This window comes from Salvia miltiorrhiza, chromosome 2, assembly GCF_028751815.1.
Source record: "Salvia miltiorrhiza cultivar Shanhuang (shh) chromosome 2, IMPLAD_Smil_shh, whole genome shotgun sequence".
NCBI classification, from domain to species: domain Eukaryota; kingdom Viridiplantae; phylum Streptophyta; class Magnoliopsida; order Lamiales; family Lamiaceae; genus Salvia; species Salvia miltiorrhiza.
The window spans coordinates 38,797,094-38,811,086 of NC_080388.1; the positions used below are offsets into that span (position 1 = coordinate 38,797,094).

A 13,993-nucleotide genomic window follows, 5' to 3' on the forward strand; every position below is an offset into this window, starting at 1 on the left:
TCTCCGGTGTTTTTCCGGCCAAGTGAATGCTAAGTAGGCAGCCGGAATGCCAACGTGGCATCAGAAATAGGGGTGAGCATTCGGGCGGGTTGGGTTGAAACCGAACCGAAATACCCAACCTGAAACCCAAACCGCCTAAAAAATTTCGAACCAAACCAAACTGTTTGACTGGTCAAAACCGAACCAAACCGAACCGTAAATTTTCAGTTCGGTTTGGCCAAAACCGTTTTTTTTTATTTTTTAAAAAAAGCTATAAGCAAAAATTAAAGTATTATGAATAAGCAAAAATTACCACGTCTAGATAAATCCATTTACTTCTACAATCAAGAGTTTGTAAAAATTAAAGAACAAGCACATAATAAAAATCTTATGTACTTTTGAATTTAATGTAAAGTGTAAAATTCTAAATTTAATTTTTAAATATTTATTAATTAATTATTTAAAAATAAATATTTATTAATTATATTTAAATTGGGCGGGTTCGGTTTATAAACCAAACCGTTTTTCTCAAACCGAACCCGAACCGTTTTCTGGCGGTTTGAAATTTTTCAAACTAAACCGAACCGTTTTCTCTACATAAACCGAACCAAACCGCCCGATTTGGTTCGGTTCGGTTCGGTTTGGCGGTTCCGGTTTGGTTTTGCTCAGCCCTAATCAGAAATGCCAAATCACCCCCCTTCCCCCCCCCACGTCACCCTCTCTCTCTCTCTCTCTCTCTCTCTCTCTCTCTCTCTCTTCCCCCTCTTCCCTTCCAAACTCACTCCAACGCCGGAGGCCAAGTACTGGAGATCATTCAAAATCCCTAAAGATATCGAAACCACACCATCAAAATCCTTCACTTTCCCAATAAATTCGATTGCATTTTCGCCGATAGGCTCTCACGATTTCGCCGCCACGCATTCCGCCAACATATCGATCTTCTCCGACAAGACCCTTGAGCCTAAACCCACAATCTCCTCTTTCTCCGACACCGCCGTTGCCGTCTCCTTCCGCTGCGACGGGAAGCTCCTCGCCGCCGGAGACTTGACGGGCACCGTCCACGTGTTCGACGCGAAGTCCCGCAGCCATCTCCGCCGTCTGAAGGGCCACGCAGCCGCTGTCCGGTCAGTAAGTTACCCTCGCGCCGCCGATAAACTCCACCTCTTTTCAGGTGGAGATGATTCCGTTGTTAAGTATTGGGATGTTACAATTGAGAAATGCGTGTTTAATCTCTTAGGGCACAAGGATTATGTGCGGTGCAGTGATGCTTCGCCTATTAGTGATGAAATGTTCGTTTCTGGGTCGTACGATCATAGTGTTAGGGTTTGGGATGTGAGAGTGTCAAATGCAAGCTCTGTGATGGAATTAAATCACGAGAAGCCAATAGAGAGTGTGATTTACCTGCCCTCCGGTGGCCTAATCGCCACGGCTGTTAGAGAGAGGGAAGGGGAAGATGGGGAAGATGGGGAAGAGAGAGAGGGTGACGTGGGGGGGGGGGAAGGGGGGTGATTTGGCATTTCTGATGGTGTCAAAAAACCCATCGCCTTCATCAGGCACATAACAAACTTCCAATTAATGGTGTCAAAAGCCTTTCTAATATCCACTTTATAGGCCATGTTTTTGCCACCGCACGGCCTATTCATATAATTCACCCTTTCTGATCCCAACATGATACAATCATGGATGAGACGACCACGAATGAAACCAAACTGGTTACTCGTCACACAATCTGCAGCAACCGAACTCAGCCTCGTAGCAAGAATTTTCGAAAGAATCTTAAAAAAGAAGTTGGAGAGAATAATTAATCGGTCTCAAATTCACAACCGTCTCCACCGCCTCTTTGATCATGAGAATATTACAAAGAGATTATAATTATAATTATAATACCGTTTGAGATTTTTTTTTATATAAACAAATTGTTGTGTAGTACATTATATATAGTATACAATATGTTTATATAATTAATTATTAATTAAGTTAAATCATTTAACTTAAATGTCCGAAAAATTAAAGCCCCAACTAAATTTGTCTTTATCTGAAAACCCGTAACCAATTCAAAACCAAAATAATATTTAAAAGGAGAAATATTTTACTTATCAACTTTTTTTTTGAGAGAGACTTATCAACTTTTTGATAGCAGTCATTTTCTCCATTTTTCTTCTGCAATTCAGGCTGCTTCGTCTTCTACAGTACATCATCCAATTCTACTCCTCTTTCTAATTTGTGTAAATATTAGGATTCAATTTATAATTTCTAATTTGATGCTGTAGTAATGAAATTTTACAGTGAACACTTTTATATAATTAATCAACATTTTTATAATCTACATTGCAAATTTATATTTTATGTTTCATTGTACAATTAATAAAATAAAGTAAATACATTTCTTTTTTTGGTGGATGCGTAATATATAAAAATGTGTGTGTATTGATAATTTAATATGCTTTAATTGTTCAAATCATCTTAACAAAATTATAGTGAATTTCCGAAAAAAAAAATTATAATGAATTATCTAAAAATATTAAGCCCAAGCCCAGCCCAAATTTATTTGACAAATCCATATATACAATAGAAAAAAATAGGTTTAAATGTTTATATACAGAGCGCCGCTTCTTTACTCACGTTTTTTTTTTTTTCTCTTTGCTTTACTTTTCTTCTGCAAATCCACTTTTTATTCTTCTGTAAATTTTCTTTTTATGCTGCTTTTTTTCGACTTTATATGTATATGAAGGTTTCAATTGCAATTTTATAAAATCATAAAGTGGAATATGTTTCTAAACAGTAAAAATGCAAATTTAGTGGAATATGTTTCTAAACAGTAAAAATGCAAATTTAGTGGAATATGTTTCTAAACAGTAAAAATGCAAATTTGCGTTTTTCCTGTTCACCGCCATAGCCAAAAAAATGAAAAGATTCTACTATATTTTAGGTTATTGGTCTCGGTTGGAGATACTCTTAGATGTGTTTGCTTTTTATCCCTCTAAATGGAGAGATAATAAAAATTTATGACTTTAAATGTTTTCATTCTTATCTCATATTTTACACAAAAGAGAAGTTTGTCATTTTTTCTTCTTTATTTTCACTTTCACTTCAAGGAGCTCCTTAAAATAAGAACCACTAATAAAATAAGAACGGAGAACCATTTTAAGTCATTCGATCATCAAGATCTACGGTGGATGCATCATCTTGGTGGATGGATGCAGGTGCTGGGTTCGAATCCTGAAGGGAGCAAAAAAATTATTTTTTTCGGATGCATTAAATTTAATAGCGGATGCATTAATTTGTATAGCAGATGCAATAATTTTATTGGTTCTTATGTTCTCACGATAATTGTGGTTCTCATTATAACCGCACCATATATATATATAGGGAATGGCTAAAATAAGAGCATTTCTTAAGATATAAAATAAGAATCATTTTCAGCCCTTAGATCATCAAGATCTACGGTTGATTCATAATCCTGTTGGATGGATTTATGGTCCTGAGTTCGAATCCCAAAGGTAGCAAAAAATTATTTTTCACAATTCATACATTTATACATCGAATTCATACGTATTCTACATAAAATTCATACATTAAAAATTGCTCTTATTTCTTATTCTAAGATGTGCTCTCACGGTAGCCCACCCACACACACACACACACACACACACATATATATATATATATATATATATATATATATATATATATATATATATATATATATATATTATTTCAATGGGTCCTACGTTATGGGCTCCCCCCCCCCCTTTTAAGACTGTAAACGAGTCGAGCCGAATACTAAGAGACTCTAGTTCGACTTGTTTAGATATTCAGGTGTTTGAGTTTGGCTCGAGCTCGATTTGAGCTAGCTTTTATTTTTTTGATCGAGCTCAACTCGTCACCCAGGTACCAAGCTCAAGCTCGATTTGAGCTTGGCTCGTGTGATACTCGATAATGTCGAATTCAAACTTAGCTTGTAGGATGTTCGTATACATGTTCGAGCTCGAATTGTTAAATATTTAAGAAAAACATCTTAATTAATACTCCCTCTGTCCCATTAGCAATATCCCAGTTACTATATTGGGACGTCACACTAGTAATTTCTCATACCCTTCTTAGTAAAAGTTTAACTATTTAAAATGTTATTAATGATGGGCCCAACTCACTTTATTCAACAATTCATTTAAAATAATCCTTAAATATCTTCCACCAACTCAGTTTATACACTAACTGTATTTTTTCTTGATCTCTGTGCCCAAAAATAATGGTAACGGAAGGAGTATATTATTTGAGCTCGAGTTTGATTTGCTTGATTAAGGCTCGTTTACTAATTCGATTGAAGGTTCGTGAATAGGCTCTCATAAATGTTCGCAAACAATCGAATGATCTGAACGTATTCGCGAGCTCAACGAGCTAAGTGCTGTCAGTTTCGAGCTCGAATCGATAATATTATCGAGCTCGAAATTAGGCTTGAGTTCAGCTCGTTTACTATCGAATCGAGTCTTAAACGAGCTTCTTTGGAGTAGAATTCTAATAGCTTGCGAGTAGCTTTGTTTATTTATAGCTCTATCCATTTCCATCCACAACATTCGGTAACGACATCACCTTCTTTTTCTTCCCCAACAACAAGACCTTTGGCATCCCCTACGGCTACTTCGGTTTGGCTTTCTTCCTCTTCCCCAACAACCAAACTTACCTTGGCTACCTCGGCCTCACCTTTTTTCCTCTTCTCCAACAATAGACCCTCGGCAGCCCCTGTGGCTACCTCGACCCTGTCAGCCATCCTAATTAATTAAGAACCTCTTTCTCGTTGTCGAATTTGACACCAAGCTCGACCTCCACTTCAACGACATTATTTAATTTATGTAAAAAAAAATGATATTATTTGACTTCGTAAATGATACTTTTTGTATATGTAAATGATTTTTGTATATGTAAATGATAGTTTCAAAATATGAAAATGACACTACTATGCATTACAAATTATACTTTTAATAACATAAAATGATATTTTTAATTATTTCAAATGATACTTCATAAATGATATTTTTTAGAAAATCAAATAATACTTTGTATAAAAATAATGATATATTACAAATGACACTTTTAATTTTCGCAAATGACACTTTTAATGTAAGCAAATGATACTTCGCAAATGATATATTTTTTTTTTATAAAATCAAATGATATTTTGTGTAAAAATATATGATTTATTAAAAATGATACTTTTAATGCACGGAAATGACACTTTTACTCATAATAAATGATATTTTTACTTGGATTATTTTCATATAAATACACGAATTTTCAGCATTTTATGGTTTTAATTTCCCATGGATTTGAATATAAATACACAAACTTTGTGTTTGTCTTATATTTCCCATGGCGAGCAATTTCGATCAAATTAAAACTGACATGACTTCTATGTGGCATATTATTGTTCATGTGGCGTATACGTGTCAATTTTTAATTTAAACTATTTGCATGTAAATAAACGAACTTTCAGCATTTTCTAGTTTCTCCCACAAACTTAATAACTCTTCTAATTTTCCCACGAACTTAATACTCTTTTAATTTTTCCCATGAAATTCATTTTTCCCACAAAATTCATTTTCCTCATATTTCTCAATTAGTTTGTGTTGCAATATTGGTTATGATTAAAATGTAAATTTAATTTTCTTTATTGTGTTGAGAAATTGAAAATCATTGATATAGTATTTGGACCAAAATTATATCATGGCATATTTCTCAACGAGTTTGTTCTTAATTAGTTATGGACCTAACGGTTAAAATGTTAATTTAAATTTTTTACTGTGTTGAGAAATCGAAAATATTTTTTTTTTAAATTGAGAAACTAAAAAACTTTAACATGATATTTGGATCAAAAAAAATTTATCATTGAGGGAGAAATATGGGGAAATGAATTTCGTGGGAAAAATAAGAAAAACATGAAGATTTTAGGAAAAACTAAAAAATGATGAAAGTTTATGTATTTACGAGAACAACACTAGTTTTATGGATTGTGCATGAACTATTGAAAATATATCTCAAAAACTTATAACTATACACGCACACAAGCATTAATCGATATTTTACAATTAGGGTTAATTGCATCAAAATACCTGACCTTATTCCAAAATTTGGTTTTTTGACAATCTTTTTAATTGTTGCAAAAATTTCAACGAGCTTTCAATTTGTTGCAATGTCCGTCCGGAGTAATTTTCCGGCCAAATTAAATCTGAGTTGGCAGCCGGTATGCCAACGTGGCATCAAAAATGCCAAATCACACCCAGCCTCCCCCACCCACGTCACCATCTCTCTCTTCCCCTTGCGCATAGAGAGAGGGTAAGAGCCAAGGGGGTGTGGTTTGCCATGTCAGCCCAGAGCATCACCGGAGGTAAAAATCGTGGAAAAATTGTTCGAGTGTTTAAGTTCATGGAAAATTTGATAAAAAAAATAGATCATGGAAAGTTTGGAAATCGCACCAAAGTTCATGGTTTTTCACGGCATTAACCCAAAATTATTTAGCTAAGTAATAAAGTTTATTAAATTTTCATTATCTAAAGATTAATTTTTTTTATAAACTATATATATTTATACTATTGAATGACTTCTATTTTATATATTGGAGTAATCAATTGTGAAATAGTGAACTAGAAAAAAATTGATTTAAACTTGAGAATTTAAAAAAAATACTATTATTTGATTTGATATATTAAGTTATTGGCAATTTGGGTTATTTGCTTTGTGTTTTTTTTATTAATAAGAAATTAATAATAAATATGTCACGTCAAATATTGGCACGTCATACTAGCCTGATATTTGACCGGAATTTGGATTAGTAGCAAAATCAGATAAAATCTAAAGTTTAGTAATTTTCACGCTACAGTTCAAAGTTTGTGTGTAAAATCAGAATTGGACGAAAGTTTAGTATTTTATGGGCAATTAATCCAATTTAAAATTAAGATATAAGGCATGTCTCATAGGAGATGAAAAGCGTTATTTGAAACACGAGGACACGACGATAAACGAAACACAATTAAAAAAAAACCTCAATCACAGATCTCAATCCTAAGACAGGAGTGATGTTATATTTTTGGAAGCCAGCAGCAACGAAGAGCTTGGCCCATTCTTTCTCAGTTCTTTCTTTCCCTGTAACAACAGCCATCATCAAAGCATCAATAAGGAGCTTAGTTTCGGTTGCTTCATGTTCTTCTCTCTCATCACCCACAATCATGTCCACAATAATCACCTTGCCCTTGCTCGGAGCTATGGCTTCTTTGCATTTCTTCAGTATTCCAACACATTCTTCGTCGTTCCAGTCGTGCAATATCCACTGATAATCCATGATGATCAAATTATGTTTCTTTAGTTATACATACAATATTAATTAATGTTTTTTAATGATAATGTTTCTTTTATAATAATGCATTCTTTTTGTGTGGACATGTCCATGAGATTCCATACATACCTTGAGAAAAACTGCATCTGCATGAGGAATGAACTCAAACATGTCCCCACCAACAAAGCTCAATCTCTCGGATCCTTCCAAGCCAACAACAACATGTGGAAGATCCAACACAATACATTTCAAGCCCGGGAAGGCAGCGGCGACTCCTCTCGCCACCATACCCGTGCCACCTCCGACGTCCACCAACGTTTTCAGCCCCTCGAAAACTTGCTTGCATTCTTGAACAAGTATGCTACTCACAAATCTTGCATCACTCGCCATTGCCTCATTAATCAGTTGATTGCTGCTTTGCTCAGCCCCTGCATACTCCCACATATTTGTCCCATTTTTAGTGAAAAATGGAGTGGGATGATTATCTCCAAACCATTCGCTCACGTGATAGAATGGATCAACGAAGATAGGATCGAGCATGGCGACTGCAAAAGTGGCAATGCTCATGGGCTCGTCTCTCAAAAGGAGACGAGAAGCCCGTGTGAGACAATAAGCTTCTTCGTCTTCGTTTTCCTCGGTCTTGACCTTGACGAAGAAGTTGGAATGGAGTAGAATCCGCATAAGACGAAAGAGGGCATCCGTTTTGGCCTTGTTGATGCAGAGGGCGTCAGCTAATTGGGAAAGTGTCATAGGCTTGTTGTGTCTGTGGATGGCGTCGGCTATGCCTAGTTCTATCGCGCATTTTAGGGACATGGAGTTTATGTAGTTGAAAATGTGGTTCCAAACATGAGCTTGAGCGTCAACAAGTTCTTGTCTAGATTCTACACCATTGGGGAATGCCATTTTTTTGAAGGAATTGCTGATACTTTTTAGTATGTTTTTCTTAATTTCTTCCCCTACTTATAGGAGTGTGACAAGAAAATAGAAATATTATTGATATGATTTTATATATCAAAATTTGCTATACCATTTGAGCTACATCACCAAATACTATTAAATTGATGGGAGTAGTTTTTAGAAAATATCGAATCACATAATTAAATATTACTCAAACTTTAGGTAAGATTATATCCCATTATTGGGAACGAATAATTAATGATTACTTCATTGATCAATATAAGATGGGTCGAAGCCCCAAATATTATTGAATTGATAGAGTAGACCTTGGGAAATACTTGAATTTGAAGTTTCACATAATCAAATATTATCAAAGATTTAGGTAAGATTTGTATCCCATTTTTGGGAACGAATAGTTCATGATTACTTCATTGCTTGAACTTGATCAGTAAGATGGGTCGATAAAATATTGTTGATTGGGCCACATGAATGGCGTGATTCATAATTACCATTGGGCTTCATGAATCACGTGATTCGTTCAACTCAAGTTTCCTTAGCGTAATTCTATGGATAGCCCCATTTTAATCTTGTGGAAATACTTAATACTACACTATTTTGTGAAAATTGATACCACCAATATTCACTTTTTAAAATTCCTACGCCACATACCCATATGCATTAAAATATAATTTTTATTATACTCAAAATTTGATTTATCAGATGAAAGTACAACACCCCTAGTACTGCCCTCTCTCTACCGAAAACCTTGGAGAGGAAAAATTTAATTGGCGGAAACTAAAAATGAGCGACCAGAAAATTTAAAATGAGCGAGCAGAAACTTAATTAATATTGAGCGAAAACTTAAAATAAACGAGCGGGAACTACAATTAATTAAGTAACAGTAAAGGAAAATCCGGAAACTTTGATATGCTAGAGAACAAATAGGCGAAAACGGAAACTTTGATTATTGAAATAGACGGAAACTTCATTTAATCGGAAACTTTACAACCGGAAACTTCGTAGAGAAGAGAATCATTGTACCAATCATCACTTCTCACAATGATTATTTAAATTTATGTCACTATCAATTCACTTTTTTCAACAAACAAATATATATTAAAAAAATCAAGTGGATATAGAGTGTAGCAAAATAAAAAAAGTGGTATGGAGTGTAGCAAGTATTAAAAACTTGTGTATTAAAGAAAATCCCCCTTTAATCTTTATAGTAGTACTATTTAAAATAATAATTAAAAATTTACTTTATATTTTATTCTATATTTAAATATAGGGCCTATAAAGAATGAATAGAATCACCTGTTTCCTTGTTCTATTTGATAGCATGCATCTTTTTTTTTTTGAAGAAGAAGATTGCATGCATCTTTAAGCCAATGTAATAAAACAATTAATTTCCGCCACCCCATTGAATTGATTCCGGTGACAATTTTTACGTTTCAATCAATGAATTTTGCGTCTCATATTACAGATTTTTTATTTTTCTTTTGATGAGATATTAGGGTGTGTTTACTTTTTATCCCTTTAAATGAATGAATAATATAATGAGGGTTGGGACCACATTTTTTTATATTCTATTTGGTTTGATGGACAATATATTTATCCACTCCTTATAAAGTGGTATAAAATTATATCACCCTTTCTTAAGTATAATATTATCCATTTCCCAAGAGATAAGGAGCTGCCCAAAAAACTATACAATCTACCTGAATTTTTTTATACATCAAAGCAAACACACCCTTAAAGTGGTGCTGATGCTCATACTATTCTCGTACCTCTACTCCAATGTGATATTTCATCCACTATAGCCACTAAGTTGCTGGACGTTGAAGATTGCCACGTGTCGACGATTTAAAAAAAAATCATTTATTCACGTAACAAATGACATTCCTAATACAAATATAAGAGCTCATATGAGCTCTTAAAAGTGGTCTACACCATTTAAGAGTCTCTTTCTCATGGTGGGGTGGGCTCTCTGCACCGAGCTCTTAAATTTTCTTTTTCATTTTATCTTTATTTTTAGTGTATTTTTTAATTAAATTAAACATTAAATTTAACAACATAAATTTCATTAAAATTAAAATCTAACATTACATTAATTAAAAAAATACAATAATTTAAAAAATATTACAATAATTTTCATTTCTATTTTATCCTTATTTTAAATGCATTTGTAGATTAAAAAAATAATAATTACAAAGTGAAATGAAAAGAATTAAAACTATTTGGAAGCTACATTAAAGGGGGTGTATTGGTTGTAGAGTCTATAAGATTTTTTTGGACTTTGAAAGTCTGGGGGTATATCCAAACTTTTAAAAATCTTGAAAAATTTAGAGGTATTTAATATAGATTTTAAAAAGTCTTAAAAAATTCTTAGGTATCTAAAAGTTTGTGGATTTTAAAACTCTATGGATTTTGATGAATTCTCCTTAAAAAATACAAAGAGAGAAATCCCACCTCATCACATGAGATTTCTATGAATTCTTTAACCTCTCTTTTGGATAACATGTTTTCTTGGTTAAAAGTATCTTATATTATGTTCCACGCCCACGCTAGAAAAAAAACCTACTGCGGCTGGCTCGTTTTTTACACTTTTATGGGTGAGAAAGTCCTTACTATTCCATGCTACATAATGCTATCAAAAATTTCACATCATCAAATAGCTCAATCTTCACTACACACCTAGCAACTAACTAAAAACTCCACATTGCACTATAATGCCCCCATAATTAGCATAATATTACCAAGTTCAAAACTATATCAAAAGAACCTAAACTAATTACAGTTAGATATAACAAACTTTTTTTTGATCAGGAGTTAGATATAACAAACTATCAAGCAAGCAACATCATAAAATCAAGAAAATGGATAAGCACAAGCACCCATTCTTTCATGACAATGCATCAAGTCATCCACATAGCTAAACACAAATCAAGACAAAGCATCCCTCTACGACTACACATTCACCAGCAAATACGAAATAGGGCCGCCCCCAGATGGGAAGAATATCCGTGTGAAGGCCCCAGAGGCTTGACAATCCAAGGCATCATAATCATGGTAAACTTGAGCTTCAGAGGGCTGCAATTTCTGCTCATCTTTCATGTAATACTGCGTGCCCACTTTGCTCAACTCTAACCCAACCCCTTGATTGATTTCGTACACGATAACAACCCCTCAAAACGAAGCTCTAGTCAGCCTCTTCAACCAGCTAAAAGGGCTCAGAATTAGGCCAAAAATTCCATTTTTTGCTCCTCTTTTATCTGGGCTTGGGACGGGAATCCCTCTTCTTGATCCATTCTTCAAATCAGGTTCATGTTCTTGTTCTTGAATTGGAACAGTTGCGCATTCTAGCAATATTGACTTTCTAGGGAATTTTGGGCTCCAGCTGGTGCTGAGTTGCTATCTTCCTAATTCCTATCAAGTCCATGAAAAAAAGAAAAAAAAAAGTAGTGTCTATGGATTTCCTAAACCCACGAAAATCCATTGAATTTTTAAAGTCCAAAAAAATCCAACAGAATCCCAAACCAATATACCCCCTAAATTGATATTGTATTAAATCCCACATTGAAAAATATATGATTCTCTACAATATGTAGTACACTATAAATAGTGAAGCTACATTAAATTGATGTTGTATTGAATCCCACATTAAAAAATGTAGGATTCTCTATAATGTGTAGTATAGGGAGTGTTTGACAGATTATTATAGAAAAGAGGTTATTAATTAAATAGAGATATATAATCCAAATGTTGTGGGATTAATTAATTATAATCATGTTTGATGGCTAATGAGTAAATAATAGGGGAGGACTTACGTGAGCGCATGGTGTGAGCGCGCATGGTGTGAGCGCGGGTCTGGGTCACGACCCGACCCGGATCCGGCTCCACCTTAAATATTAAAAAAAAAAATTATAACTGATTTTAATATATTATATAAAACTGTTAAAGCATTGAATATCAAGAGAGCCCTTAGCTCAGTTGGTTTAGGCTATGCAAGCTAGACCTGGGTTCGAAACCCACTAGGAGCGAAATTTTGGGCTTCATTTCATTTATTTTGTTATTTCTTTTAATACTTGTAGTTTCTTTCTTTTAAGTATATAGTTTCATTTATTTTGTTATTTCTTTTAATACTTGTAGTTTCTTTCTTTTAAGTATATAGTTTCATTTATTTTGTTATTTCTTTTAATACTTGTAGTTTCTTTCTTTTAAGTATATAGTTTCTTTTTTTTGGAGTTTCAAAATAATACTTGTAGTTTCTTTCTTTTAAGTATGTAGTTTCTTTATTTTAAGTATGTAATTTCTTTATTAAAATAATACTTGTAGTTTTTTTTTGTAGTTTATTAAAGTAATACTTGTAGTTTTTGTTTTTTTTTTGTAGTTTCTTTCTTTTAAATATAGTTTTTTTTGTAGTTTTTTTCTTTTAAATATGTAATTTTTTTATTAAAATAATACTTGTAGTTTCTTTCTTTTAAGTATGTAGTTTCTTTATTTTAAATATGTAATTTCTTTATTAAAATAATACTTGTAGTTTCTTTCTTTTAAGTATGTAGTTTTTTTTGTAGTTTCTTTCTTTTAAGTATGTAGTTTCTTTCTTTTAAGTATGCAATTTCTTTATTAAAATAATACTTGTAGTTTCTTTCTTTTAAGTATGTAGTTTCTTTCTTTCTTTTATAGTTTCTTTCTTTTATACTTGTAGTTTTTTTTTCTTTTTTCTATAGTTTATTTCTTTTAATACTTTTAGTTTCTTTTAAGTATGTAGTTTCTTTTTTCTTTTCGTTTCAAATTTTTAATTATTTTTTTATTTTAGTTTGAAAAATAGTATCATTTGTTCTATATTAAAAGTTTCATTTAGTAAGAAAAATAGTATCATTTGTTCTATATTTAAAGGTTTCATTTAGTAAGAAAAATAGTATCATTTGTTCTATATTTAAAGGTTTCATTTAGTAAGAAAAGTAGTATCACTAATAAATGATATTAAAAGTTTCGCTTAATGATATTAAAAGTTTCGCTCTTTTCTTTGTTCAATATTAAAGGTTTCATTTAGTTTGAAAAATAGTATCATTTGTTCTATATTAAAGGTTTCATTTAGTAAGAAAAATAGTATCATTTGTTCTACAATATTTCAAATGACACTTACATGTAAATGACACTATACTAAACCCTAAACACTAAACCCTAAACATTATGACACTATCAAATGACACTATGACAGTTCAAATGACACTACAAGATTTCAAATGACACTACGAGATTTCAAATGAAACTTCAATAATTAAAATGACACTATAAGATTTCAAATGCTACAATATTTCAAAGACACTTCGAATGCTATGACATTTCAAATGACACTATGACATTTCAAATGACATTATAACAATTCAAAATGACACTATAACATTTGAAATGACACTACAAGATTTAAAAATAACACTATGACATTCAAATGACACTACAAGATTTTAAATGACACTATGACATTTCGAATGACACTACAAGATTTCAAATGACACTATGCCATTTCAAATGACACTTCAACAATTTAAATGACACTAGAAGATTTCAAATGATACTACAAGATTTTAAATGACACTATGACGTTTCAAATGACATTATTCCATTTCAAATGACACTTCAACAATTCAAATGACACTACAAGATTTCAAATGACACTATGACATTTCAAATGAAACTTCAAAAATTGAATGACACTACGAGATTTCAAATAACACTATGACATTTCAAATGACACTATGACATTTCAAAGGACACTACAAGATT

The 13,993-nt window shown here is 32.6% G+C and overlaps 2 protein-coding genes across 2 annotated transcripts; one reads left to right on the forward strand and one right to left on the reverse strand.

Moving 5' to 3' along the window:
* Nucleotides 1-729: 729 nt before the first annotated feature.
* Nucleotides 730-2,215, forward strand: LOC131008418 (protein SLOW WALKER 1-like; the record flags this gene model as incomplete). The annotated part of the gene is made up of 2 exons (XM_057935299.1): nucleotides 730-1,459; nucleotides 2,151-2,215. Coding segments are annotated over 2 exons (795 nt in total), but the record flags the coding sequence as incomplete, so codon positions are not given.
* A 4,732-nt stretch (nucleotides 2,216-6,947) lies between these two features.
* On the reverse strand, nucleotides 6,948-8,286 carry LOC131012349 (8-hydroxyquercetin 8-O-methyltransferase-like). The gene is made up of 2 exons (XM_057940278.1): nucleotides 7,436-8,286; nucleotides 6,948-7,300 (listed from the first exon to the last, which is right to left on the reverse strand). Exons 1-2 carry the CDS (start codon nucleotides 8,207-8,209, stop codon nucleotides 7,004-7,006), a joined length of 1,071 nt encoding a protein of 356 aa, XP_057796261.1. The 5' UTR covers nucleotides 8,210-8,286; the 3' UTR covers nucleotides 6,948-7,003.
* Between the last annotated feature and the right edge of the window lie 5,707 nt (nucleotides 8,287-13,993).

What these genes read in the sequence shown, in the direction of transcription:
- LOC131012349 (XM_057940278.1), bottom strand. Translation starts at nt 8,209, where the DNA reads ATGGCATTCCCCAATGGTGTAGAATCTAGACAAGAACTTGTTGACGCT. An exon ending in CAGATGCAGTTTTTCTCAAG is followed by an intron (nt 7,301 to 7,435) that starts GTATGTATGGAA and finishes ATGGATTATCAG; the next exon opens with TGGATATTGCACGACTGGAA.